Source organism: Lampetra planeri, chromosome 13 (genome assembly GCF_965212315.1).
Source record: "Lampetra planeri chromosome 13, kcLamPlan1.2.h2, whole genome shotgun sequence".
In the NCBI taxonomy this organism is placed as follows: Eukaryota; Metazoa; Chordata; class Hyperoartia; order Petromyzontiformes; family Petromyzontidae; genus Lampetra; species Lampetra planeri.
The window spans coordinates 5,759,388-5,772,978 of NC_136119.1; the positions used below are offsets into that span (position 1 = coordinate 5,759,388).

Genomic DNA, 13,591 nt, shown 5'->3' on the forward strand with positions numbered 1-13,591 from the left:
CCTGCAGTCACAAAAGCTTCAAATCAAGATTCAACTTTAAACAGTCGTTCTCAGGGTGTATGCATGAAATGACAGAAATAGTTTTACATCATACATTTATAAACAACCTGACTACCCCTAGCGGTCCGCGTAACCCCGGTTACGCGGACCGCTAGGAGTAGTTTCTGAGTCATACTGACTCAAAGGAGCTTCAAGAGGTTATAATGGTAAAAGGTTGCTGGATTGAGAGTTTGTGATTGTGGTATGGGTCTGGCAGGGATGGTGGATCAAAATAGGGTGGAAGCCAAACTCGCGCAACTCATTTTACATCGAGCCTTTAACTCAATACAATATACAAATAATGAGTTAAATCTAATGTATTTCGTCACAAAATAAGCATTTCCTCTTGCAAAGCAAAATAGTCAAAGAAATATTACAAATAATAAATTTTATTTGTGAGGTCAAATGTCGTAATTATGTGAACCGATAAATTTAATTCAAAAAATTAAAGTGTGTCGTGAGTGAGAGCTGAACAATTTCTTGGTAGAGAATATGTATGCTCATTATTTTCACATTACGGAATTACGTCAACTTGACTGATCATAAGCGGAGCAGATTAGGTATGGCGATTTCAACCGTGAATGTAACACGGCAGTGTTGAGGGAGTGGGAAGACGTGCCAATCAAATCAGTGCTTATAAAAAGGAGGATTTTTGTTGTATACTTAATGATTGGATTGCACCCATCTGAATGAAGACTTGTGAGATTAAGAATGACATACGTGATTTGATTACCGTGCATTTATGGAGAGGAATTTGTGAAGTAGCTGCGAGGGAGTATTCCCACCGCACATGGAAAAGTAGCCAAACGCGAACTTTTGATGAACCATGCCAAAGGATTGGGAGATTAAAGAAGGCTTTTGTGAACACAGGTACCAAAATTAGAAGTATTGTAAAGATATGTGCAGTGTAAGTACAAGTACAGGACCTTAAGATAATCAAAGGCCACCAATTGAAAGAATCCAGACTTAAGCGGATTTCTGTGTAGAGTGGTATTTTTAAATGGAATACACATTGGACTTAATCAGATTATAGTGCGAATTCTCAAATATCACTTCTAATTGTCATTTCACAGCAGTGATTTTATTTAATAGGATCCACTCAGGACGTGGGACATGTTTTGCGTCATATTTCTCGGTCCATAATGTACTCTCACAGTTGGATGAACCACCTTGACTAGTGGGATGTTTTTTTTCCTTCCCTTTTTAATGAGCTTCACAGCTGCTAGGTGTAATCGCATACTAAAATGCATATTTGACTCTTGCGCTTTAAAGATAGGCACACACTGAATGATCCCCCTTCGTTGTGTCGAGTTTGTGGTGGAGCACTGTGGCAGTGGTTCACGCACTGCACGATGCATCCAGCGAGCCGTGTTCGAGTCCCGGCCACGGTCAATGTTAGTGACGAATTATTTCTGACCCGGGCTTTGTTGATGCCTCTCCTCCGACCTCTACAAACCAACCGTGGTGAAGTATGGTAAAACCAATCCCCATGACTGACGTGGCATGGGGATGCCCTTTTTCCAGCAATAGATTGACAAATTACTGTTAGATTAAGTTGATTGCGTGACTTTATTGTGTCGAGTGTCTTGTAAATGTAGTGGAGGGTTTATTTAAATTGGAAAAGCAGCGCTGACTCGATGGGATTGTGTCATGAACGAAGACGTTCGGAAGCGACTTGGTGTGGCCCCCATTGCGGACAAGATGCTTGAGGCAAGGCTTCGGTGGTACGGCCATGTCATGCGAAGTGAAGAGTCATCAGTGGCCAAAACTGCCATACGTATTGAGCCAGAGGGCCGCCGCCCACGCGGACGTCCGAAGAAGCGATGGATGGATCGAATAAAGGAAGACATGAAGACGGTCAACACATCCCCCGAAGATGCCCTGGACCGAGCCAAATGGAGAAGACAATGCCGAAAAGCGGACCCTGTGCCACAGCGGGAACAACGCTAGGAAGAAAGAAAGGAAAAGCAGCGCACATGTCTATGAAAGGAAAACAAATATATAGAGCCCAAAAATACTGTGGAGCATGACTAAAACACATTCCCAGCGAGTAGTATTACATATCCTTGTTAATACTCTCTTTGGTTCTTTCGGTAAAGTCACGTAGAAATAAAATAAATAATAGAATACGACGTTTCGATTGCAAACATACACAGAAAGAGACGCATAAACAGAGAGACACAGAGAGAGAGAGAAACATACACAGAGAGACAAACACAGAGCTCTGTGTGTCTCTCTCTGCGTGTGTGTCTCTCTATGTGTCTCTCCCCCATGTGTGATGTGTGTCTCTCTCTCTGTGTTTGTCTCTCTCTCTCTGTGTGTCTCTCTGTGTATGCGTCTCTCTCCGTGTCTTTGTTGTCTCTCTCTCTCTATATGTGTGTCTCTCTCAAAGCTTGCATTCATTCACACCTGATGATGGTTGCTTGTGTTGCAATCGAAACGTCGTATTCTATTATTTATTTTATTTTATTTCTACGTGACTTTACCGAAAGAACCAAAGAGTAATCCATGCAGTCACGAAAGCTTAAAATCATCCTCGTTAATGTTTTTTTTTACAGAAGTTATATGTTAAGAAGTTATCTGCTCAGGGCATTATATAAGTAATTAGCTATTCATCAAAGCTAACACAAGAACATCCCTTCAGATCAAGTCATCTCATGGGCTCAAAGCAAAGTTCCCTACTTCACAAATCATGTTCGCCATCCTTGTTTTGATTTGTCTTCTCAGATAAATTTCACCAGAGCTTAGAAATAATATACTGCACACCTGCTACAGGGTGGACTTATGCGTGCACATGAACTTGGCAGCCCGAAGTTGGATTCCCAGCCACAGCTAACATTAGTGGCGTTAAATATCTGAACGGGTCCTGGTACTCCCCAATCGTTTCACCAACCCGTAATGACCAGCATGGTGAGGTATGGACAGACAACCATGATTGACACACGGAGGGGGGCCTTCATGCAGCAGTAGATTGACAACTTAATGAATGCCTGCCCATGCCAAGTTGATCATGGTGGGTTTTTTTCCCCTACTTCACCACACTGCTCATTGTGGGTTGATGGAGATCAGTAAACAAAGGGATAATAATACATGACATACACGTAGTGAAAATACAACTTTAAATACAATTCGAGCTTGTTTATCGGAGATAATTGGAATTTTCATGGATTCGCAAAGGCCACCTCTATTACAGCAACGGGATGTCATGACACCAGGTGTGAGTGACTGAGATCTACGTGATGGTAGGATGCAAAGTAATTGCCCCATGCTGTGGGCATGTGACAAGTTTTAACAACATTCAATTCGATTAAATTAACTTCAAATATAATCATGATGCTCTTTTGAATCTCTGAACCGTTTATTGATTTTCTAATACAGCCATTCGTTTCGTCATTTAAAATATCCGTTTTCCCCAAAAGGTATAAATAATATAAACCTTTTGTTTTTTACAGAATTGCCCCAGAGGATGTCAAAAGCATCAGCTGGGTTACAGATTGATGAGACAGTCTATATATAAGATACAGTACATCGGCACATCATACATAACATGTGCTATAGAGTCAGAGATGGAAGACGTTTTTAAGGCCATATAAATAGACACGGGGATAGGCATGTTTTATTAGCAATGTGTAACGCTCAAGAGACATTCCTGGCTCTGAGTAGGTGGGGCAGCGTTTACAACAAAAACAAGCTTCTGGAAATTTTAAAGGCATTGGGTTATGTACCCTGGATGAGTTTTGGATTTAAACGTTTTAGATTTAGGATTTTCATATATTTTTTAGAGTGATTTGAGATATTTTTTAGGGTCTTCAGATAATTTTGCACCGTGTAATCCTTTCACCTGTCCTCACGCTCACAAAAGTGACATCACCGATGTCGCATTGCCCCACTTTTGGTAATGTAATTCTTTACGATAAATTTGAAACTAACTAAAACAAATTCGGATCATCATTTACATATATATACCCAATTTTGGTTGAGGTCTATATTAGCATGGTTGGCTACGTATGGTGTGAAAGAAAATATTTATACATATACACATTTTCAGATGATCTTGGATTATTGGTAAAAAAAAAATAAGGAACATATCCAGAATATGTAGAACCTACTAATCGCATCGTATGATTTTCATCCGCAGCTTTGGGATTCAGCACGACGGGCAGGGCAACGACTGCGAGCCGGTGGGCAAGCGGCCATTTATCATGTCCCCGCAGTTACTGTACGACACCAGCCCCCTGACGTGGTCGCGCTGCAGCAAGGAGTACATCACCCGTTTCCTTGAGTGAGCGTAGCACGGAGCCATGGCCGTGATCGATCACACATGTGTGCACCGGTGGGGCCGCGAGTCGATCGCAAAACACAAAGCCACGGAAAGCCAGCGAGGGACGGCACCGTCTCTCGCTGGTTTAGACAGCTATCAACCACATAGAGAGATGCGAACTTAAAATAAGTTGAATTGTCTCAAGAATGACATTGTTGGCATCTTGGGGCGTGGTAGGCCACTGCTGTGAATTCTACAGCACTCTGACTGTTAAGTCACCCAACCAATATGGACACATCACCTTTAATGTGGCCCAACTTGGTGGGTCGCAGAAGCTAAGCCGGTTTATGCCTGGTTAGTACCTTGGATGGGTGACTAGCAGGCGTTGTAGGCATGGTTTCTGTGGGGTGGCTGGGCGATGCGAGTGCTGAGTGTCGCCTCGTAGACGTGGGTTTTCTCTAGACGCTAAGATTTCCTCTGACATTCCACACACACATAACTAGTATTGGTCAGACATTCCAATGCAGGACCTTCCTGAAAACAAAAACAAAACATCTTGAGACATTACTGGGTAAATAATTGGCATTGTTATTAGTATTAGATATAAGGTGATCATCTACGATTGGCAATATTAGTGAGGCTGTAGACAAAGTATTAGCGGTAGACATGTTTAAATAACGTTTAAAAAACGTGGCTACAGTCTTCACTGCAATTCATATTAAACCGTTTAACCCCATTTGGGAATGGTATGAGAGCAGCGCAAGTCAAATTTGCTCATTAATATTTCTGTGCAATATTTTAATGTGTAATGAAAGGGAATCATAATGTGCCACTGCCACCACCCATGCCACAGAGTGCAGTGCATACCATATACGTTGTGTCTCAACGTTAATAATCTCTGACGTGGCCAACATCACTTTCACCACAATCCATCCAAAAAAATATTATGTTTTACAGGCCAGAAAGCAACAATAAGAGGCCATGTTACATTCAAGACTGGCTTTGCACAATCACGAAATAAGTTTTTAAATATTCCAAAAATGTTTAATAAAAAAAATCTGCAGCACATTAGCAGCAACGTTCCACACTTGCCTCGGTTATAAACGTAAAATGATGGCTTTGTTCAGTGCAGAAATCCTTTGCCCCAAATCTCGTGACATTAAACTCTGTTATGATGCCCAGCCGAGGCTGGGGATTCTGCCTGGATGATGGCCCAGCAAAGCCTCATGACTTGTCCGTGCCATCCCTGCCTCCCGGGAGCCTCTACGATGTCAACCAGCAGTGCCGGCTGCAGTATGGGCCGGACTCACGCTTCTGCGATGGAGTGGACGTGAGTTGCTGATTTCGACCACAGATTTTAGTGGTGTCATGGTTATCACACTGTTACAAAGTGATAATCAATTACTTCTGATTTATGCAAATGAAATGCCTATGTTACATATAAGCCAGATAATGAAACAAGAGAATGCAATAGTCAATTCAAAGATAACCCATAGAAATTAGATGATACATTCGTACTTAATTTAATCACGATCCTGATTCGTGACAATTCACCAGAGACCATCATTCATTAAATGTATATCGACTTAGACTCCCAGAGAGCATCCTAACTCATGAGAACATGTTTTTAAAATTATATATGCAGGAGGTTGTTAGGTTCACAACATACTTTTTGTATTCGTTTATTTTTAATGAAAAAGGGCCATTCATCGCCAGTGATATATATTTTTCCTTTTAAGGCCAGAGTGTTATTGACGAATGTGTTGAGTGTTTTGTTACTGTCTTTAGTGACTTGAACTGGCATTCTGCTGCAACTGCAATTGAGTTTCTCATCACCATCTAACAACAAGAGATCAGTGTGACCTGCCAATCCTGCCTCCGAGTTGCAGCAGAATAGGAAAACCACACAATTCCCTGAACATTACGAAGTGTTCATTTTCACACCACTGGCATAGTATTTAGCATATTTTTTTCTACTCGTTTTACGGAACCTTAATGAATATGACATGGAAATGCAAATGTATATGTTTTTCATCCCATACAATGCCCTTTTTTATCACTAATTACTCTCACCAGTTTTTTTGTACAGGGAAAGAAAAATGAAAAGCATTTGCAGGCTTCATTTATTTGTTTACGTAGTTGTTTGAATTTTGCCTCAACTTATCTATGTTGTATGTTGTTGAACTTCTTTCACACCGTACTTAGCCAACCGTGCCAATCGGTGTTTCAACTATGAAGAAAGACACATTGAACAACAAAAAAATACGGTCATTTCTACTTATACATATTTAGCTTTAAAAAAACAAAACCCAATTTGCAGAAAAGGCAAGGGTGCCACGGTGGCAAGATGTTAACTACCTTGCCCGGTGTACAGGAGGTCGTGGGTTCGATCCCGACCCTGACACCTGTGTTTGTGGAATTTGCGGTGTCTCTCTCCCCGTGGTCGTGTGGATTTTTCTCCGGGTCCTCTGGTTTTTCTCTCCACATTTAGAAACATGCTTTTAGAATATTTGGCTGCTATAAATTTCAACGTGACAAGCCACTTCGCTGAGCAATCATTTGTTGCCAGGTCGCTTCTGAAAAAAAGCTATATAGCTCAGTGGGCCTTACCTGGTAAAATACAAAAAAAGCATTGCACAAATGCAATTCACGATTTCCTTGTGTTTTTCTCTTTCAAATGTCAGAGTACGTTTAAAAGCTTGTCTTAAAACACGTTAATACACTTCAACTTGAATCATTCCCCCATTTCTTAGTTTTCAGTTTCACGAGTTATCGTCATGCTGAAGCTGCTGTGTCTTGTCCTTGTATTTTTTTTTTCTTTCATACATCAGAGTAAGTTTGAAAGCTCGTCTTAAAACATTAATTCGCTTCGACTTGAATAATTTAGCCATTTCTTAGTTTTTAGTTTCACGAGTTATCATCATGCTGAGCGTCCGCTGCTGTGTCTTATCCAGTGCTTTGGGATCCTCGATGAAAGGCGCCTGATGAATATAATTATATATCAAGCGTTATGTGTTGATGTTGAAGTGAGCCAGTCGAGGGCTACGGGAGGGACGCCGTGAACATTACGAGACGTCGCCAGCGGGCATTGCCGGATGACGCGTTCCACCGTTTGGCTTCGACGGCCGTGGCCGCTCTAATATCCTCCGCCGGTGTGACCGGCGGGGCGCCCTGCTGTGCGACGTCCACGCGCGGCTCGAAGCGGACCGTTGCCTTCCTTGGCAGCTCCTACTCCAGCGGTCTCTGTGCCGGGGTTGGCGGCGAGGCTCTCGGTGGGGACGTTGCCATTGTCCCACATCGTTCTCCACCACCGCTCGACGTCGAGAGCTTGAGGGCACTGACTGGTTGAAGGAAGGTAGTAAAAATGAAAACCAAAATAAACCTCCTTGTGCGCGAGCAGGACGTGTGTCGCACGCTGTGGTGCACCGTGGGATCGACGTGTCACTCCAAGATGGACGCTGCAGTCGAGGGGACCAAGTGTGGCGAGGATAAGGTAGGATGATGCCCATCGCGCTGTGGAGATTACCGTGGCCACCTGTCCTTGTTTTTCCTGGATCGTCCTCTTCATGAGGTAGATATCGTGGAAAATCTGCAGGTCTTCCCGGAACATTAAAAGTCCCAATTTTTGTCAGTTGTGTACTAACACACTGCTCAAGACAATGCATTCAAATGTAGTGTTCGTCTCTTATAGTATTGTGAGATATTTTTCTTGCCATATTTCACATTTTCCCCAATCTCAGGGGTGTCAGCCCTTGCGGGGTCGTGCACAAATGCCCTTATTTTGTAATGCAAGTCATATCCAACATGGTTTCCTCCAAAAACGAGTAGAGCTCCTTTGTAGGTTTTTTTTTGGTTGTGCTGGATAGCTGTCCAGTGGAATTTCAAGTTGTAACCCTTGTTTCAACTTGTTACACAGAGAAAAACTTTGGGAGCAAAATATCAGACGTCATGCCAAACAACACCCGGTAGAACCTGAAAACACATCGGAGTACTATGAACAGAGCCCCTCACCCAAACTTGTTCCCGCTGGAAAACCTCCGATAAGACAACCTATATTGACTTCCCACAATGTAGTACGCGTTTTAGCAACCCCGTGGAATGGAGAGCTGAGTCAAACCCCTGGCTGGCACATGAACTCACAAACTCACGTGAGCCACACATTCTAACCACTGCAGCACCCAGTAAGACTCGCTATGCGTCGTAATCTCAGTCCAAGCAAATCACATGACTAACTTCTTTCCAGGTCCCCCCTCGCAAAAGAGGTTTTTAACCTCGATGATTTTTTTTACCTGGTTAAATAAAGCTTAAATAAATAATCCCCCCGCCACTGGTCCTGATCACATCTGCCGATCAACATATTCGCATGCATCACACTGAATTATACAGGGTGTTTCAAAAACATGTTAACATTTGTATGGGACTATCGTTTTGAATAAAAAAAAGAACGGACAATAATACACTGTGACATGATAACAAATGTCATGTTAATATTTTCAAAAAGTCAAAGAGTCTCCACTTGTTTGCCATCATTGTCAACACATTTTTTTGAAGCACTCTGTACATTATCCAAGTCCTGTTGTTCTACAGTGTCTCTTTCTGTGGGTGATCTTCTAATACATGAGGGGATAACTGCTCTGCAAGAGTTCTGAATTAACACTTCGTTTCATGGCGTTGGCCTTGATAGCAGCATCTTATGCTGTATTTTTTTCAAAGACTCACATTTAAATTTTGGCAATGAGGGACAATTTTAATTGACAGAAACTTTACTTAGAAGTTTGACTTTGCTTAGAAAGGTCATATGAACACAGGATGTAATTATTGATGGTGCCTCGTGGATTAGAAGTGGTGGATTAGATGGGTGAAACAAAGCTCACGTCAGTGTCTATTAAGTTTGTATGTCGGGGAAGATTAATACAATTGTTGTGGTTCCACTCTCGTAGGTGCTAAGCTCAAAATCAAACCGTTGCTTTTGGGTACACTTCTGTAGTTCTAATTAACATCTCAGACAACTTGTATTTATCCATAATAATAATTATCCATAATAGAGGTTTTTGGGTTAGATCGCATAAATATTCACGTGAAAACCTGTATTATGGATAATATTGGTTGTGAAATCCTACGTGTTAAACTAACTTGTATTTAGTCTGACAAAACTCGATGAAAAACGTCAGTAATTCCTATTGCTCTGGATTATTTGGATAATCTATACAAAATCTTCAACGTTCAGAAAAATGTCCCATAATTGTCACCGAGGACCAACAAAACAACATGTTTTAATGTATTTGTGCGTGAATTGCATATCAATAATAAACCATGGATATAATTTCCAAGGCATGTGTAAATTCAGAATTTCATTTCAGCAAGAACTGTCTGCAGCCAGATTTCTGTCAGGGTAGCTTGGTTGTTGTTGGGAGGCACTGTAAAATATCCCATGAGAAATTAAGCCCTGTGTGCTTTAATGCTCTAAGTACAGCTTTCAAAAAAGGGCCACGACCCCTTTTTGCTTCACATTCATATTTTGTTTACCTTGCCTGGCCTCGACACTGGTGCATATGGTTGTGTGCAATCACGTATTGCCATTCATAAGCCTACGTATTAAAATGTATTGCCATGCGTGTGTTCCTGCGTGTGTGTGCGCGCGTGTGCATGCACGTGCGCATTCGTTCGTTCCTGCGTTGGCCCAGTGGTGCTTCCATGGCGAGTGCGTGACCGTGGCTCAACGCTCGGGCTCCATAAACGGCGACTGGGGAGCGTGGAGCTCGTGGTCGCACTGCACGCGCACATGTGGCGTGGGCGTGCAGTCAGCTCTCCGCCAGTGCAACAACCCCACGTGAGATAGGCACCGCACACCCATGCCCGCCAAGTGCACTGCTCCACCGAACCTCTACCCAAGCTTTCGTGACTGCAGAAATTATACTCATTGTCTTTTTTCGGTAAAGTCACGTATGTAGAAATAAATAAAATTGAAATAAATAAAATGAAAATAAAATAAATCGTTTCGAACGCAACACAAGCGCTCATCATCAGGTGGAAATGGGGTGAAACATATAGCGAGGGAACACACAGGGGGACACCACGTACATAGCACATAGAGAACGGCAAACTTCACGTAAGCAAATGCAACAATACCCATGCGCGAGATGAACGTGATTAAAGAGGTGGCTGGGTATTCCTTTCCAGCTCAGACCCCACGTGGTGGCCCATATATAACCTTGTTGTAACGGCTCTCTCGCTGGTTCAGCAGTTCCACTGCTGGATTATATATTTTTATCCGCCTGAGGACGACCGCTTGTGTTGCAATCGAAACGTCGTGATTTATTTTATTTTATACCTACGTGGTTTTACCGAAAGAACCAAACAGTATGGATTCCTGCAGTCACGAAAGCTTCAAATCAAGATTCAACTTTAAACAGTCGTTCTCAGGGTGTATGCATGAAATGACAGAAATAGTTTTACATCAACCAAGAAAATAAGAAGTGAGAAAGACGTTTGAAAATAACTAAACAGAGAAGGCAATTAGAAAAATATTTTCAGTCGAGATTTGAAGATTCGTAGTGTATTGGAAGTCCTGACCTGTAAGGGCAACGAGTTACAGAGTTTAGGTGCCGCAATTGCAAAAGCACCTTCACCTCCAAGTGTGAAGCCGATACCGTGGAAGAGTGAGAAATACACAATCTGAGGCTCATAATGATCTTGATGGTATATATGGCTGAAGGAGGTCATGAATGTAGGGATGATCAATTGCATTTAAGGCCTTTAATACGGGTACAGAGGGGAGCCAGAAAAGGGACATCACAGGTGGGATGTGATCGTTAAAGGGTATACCAGTTAATACCCTGGCAGCCGAAATTTTGAACATACTGCAGCCTGTTTAGGAGCTTGAACGAGGTTCCAAAAAGCAGGGCATTGCAGTAGTCAATACGGGAGGAAACAAATGCATGCATCCGTATTTCAGTATCTGCAATGTTAGGGATGTGATGGAGCCGTGATTTGTTTCTCAGGTTGAAAAAAGAGGTTTTCACGGTTCTGTTGAATGGGACTCAAAGGATAAAGTTTGATTGGCAACATGTGTACATGTGTATGTCCCTGTCGAGATTGTTGAGCGAGCCAATGGATGGCTTCAGGAGTAGCCGACTGATGAATATCTAAAAAGCGAATGAGTTAAGCTTGTCGTGGTATGCTATGTCATGAGCCGGCACCTCTGAGACTGAAAGTTTTGTTGCAAATGATCTATTCAACATTGATATAGAATTATGTAACTTACGGCCAAATATAGCAACATCTTATTTTGTGGAGTAGCTGTGAAGATGTCAGTTCTGGGTTGTACAGGAACACACCTGATGGGATAAGCAACCATCCTTTTAAGACTGTGACCCTACTGTCAAGCAGCCAGCAACAAACAGCACTAATGAAGGTACAATAGATACTGCGTATATATATAAGACTACTACTGTGAGCTCGGAAGTAGATCTGTAACATTGTCTTCCACACTATTCTCTGACACGGGGTGATGCAGTGCTGGATGCAGCTTTCCCACATTGAAATGTCTTCGTCTCCATGAAGCAACGTTGATCAGAGTGCCATCGCCATGTGATTGGGGGAAAGGGCCAAAAAATTGACGAAAAAATAGACCAGCCCAAAAAAATACAAACCAATCAAAAAGCTAATTATAATTGTATTGTAATTTTAATTACTGAACTATAAATGTGTAAATTAGTTGGTGGTTGTTGACCCCTTCAGCTATGCTCTTTTAATAGTTATTATTTTCTAAAATAATAATCTTAGTTTTGTGTATTATTGTGTTTCTCAAAATATTTCATTCTGTAGTCCAAGAACGAAGCAGAGAAGTAGTTCTGTCTATTTAAATGAATGATGACAATAATCATCATTTCTCAATTCTCGACCCAGCCATTGCATTTCCTTTTCACGGTGTGCAGGTAAAATATTCACAAAGGCACTTTTCAGAGAATTCTACAGAATCACAATACATGCTCCTTTGAATTTAATGAAACTGTCACGGTAAATATAATCAGATGCATACGGTGAGGGAAAAAAGTATTTGATCCTCTGCTGATTTTGTACGTTTGCCCACTGACAAAGAAATGATCAATCTATAATTTTAATGGTAGGTTTATTTGAACAGTGAGAGACAGAATAGCAACAACAAAAATCCAGAAAAACGCATGTCAAAAATGTTATGTTCAAATAAACCTACCATTAAAATTATAGACTGATAATTTCTTTGTCAGTGGGCAAACGTACACAATCAGCAGGGGATCAAATACTTATTTCCCTCGCTGTACATGCATGAACAACAAAGAATGCAATGCCAAATTTAACATTATATATTATAAAAAAAAGTGTCACTTTTACTAGTTTTACTACATTTCAGAAAAATGTTTATTTGTATTTTGTGCACTCTTAATAATAATTTACAGCCCCTTTTCAATTAACCAGTGAATGACGGCTTCCCTTCACCTCGTCATGCTGGTCATAAGAAGGTTGTTGAAGCATATTTCACCATGCTGGTCAGTGCGGTCCTTTCAAGGTGGGAGAAGCTCAAGACCAGTTCGTATATCACTCACTAATGATGTGAGCCATGGTCGGGAATCAAACCCAGGTTACCGGGTTCATAGCGCAGTGATTGAACGACTATGCCAGCATAGATTTACAAGCAGGAAATATGCCGGTCTAAATTACGTAATTTGTTATGTTTTTCATTCTGTTGTAATTACTCTGGGTGGGGGAGGAAATTTAGGGAGTAGCTGTGAAAATCTGAGTTCTGGATTATAAAGGAACACGCCTGAAGGAACAAACAACCGTCCTTTATAACTTATTTTTTTTTCACCCAAATATATCCTCTTTTATATGTGCAAATGGCTCGAGGTCAGAAATAAGAGACGTAAGTAATAAGATGTGTGTGTGGGGGGGTAGTCTGTAAAATGTGTATTCTGCACTTATGCTCATGTATTCTCTCAAAAAAGCATTAGCAGCTTCGTTAGAATGAACTTTTGAAAAATGGGTTCGAGTTTTTTTTTCCTATGCCGTTGAGTTCCTAACTGCCTGCCAAGTACAAACAGCAATGTGGCCATATGTCACGCAGATGTAGCTTGAAAAATCTTGAATTTTACAAACCCCCCACCACGTCACGTGGCTCACTCTCTTGGGTGCCTTATATAATGCAGATTATAATTTCCCCTTCTGTTATTATAGTTGGTTTTCTAATTTAAAAGACATTCTAGTGGTTGGTTAGCACATTGGACTTGCGATCAGAGGTCGCCATTTGGAACT

The 13,591-nt window shown here is 41.5% G+C and overlaps 1 protein-coding gene across 1 annotated transcript in view; it reads left to right on the forward strand.

Annotated features, from left to right (window-relative positions):
* LOC144721967 (A disintegrin and metalloproteinase with thrombospondin motifs 7-like) overlaps positions 1-13,591 on the forward strand; it is a 92,099-nt gene that overhangs the window by 17,580 nt on the left and 60,928 nt on the right. The window contains exons 8-11 of the mRNA XM_078599972.1: positions 4,178-4,321; positions 5,483-5,630; positions 7,701-7,793; positions 9,985-10,130. Of these exons, the coding sequence (XP_078456098.1) occupies positions 4,178-4,321; positions 5,483-5,630; positions 7,701-7,793; positions 9,985-10,130 (531 nt within the window). The remainder of the gene's footprint in view (positions 1-4,177; positions 4,322-5,482; positions 5,631-7,700; positions 7,794-9,984; positions 10,131-13,591) is intronic.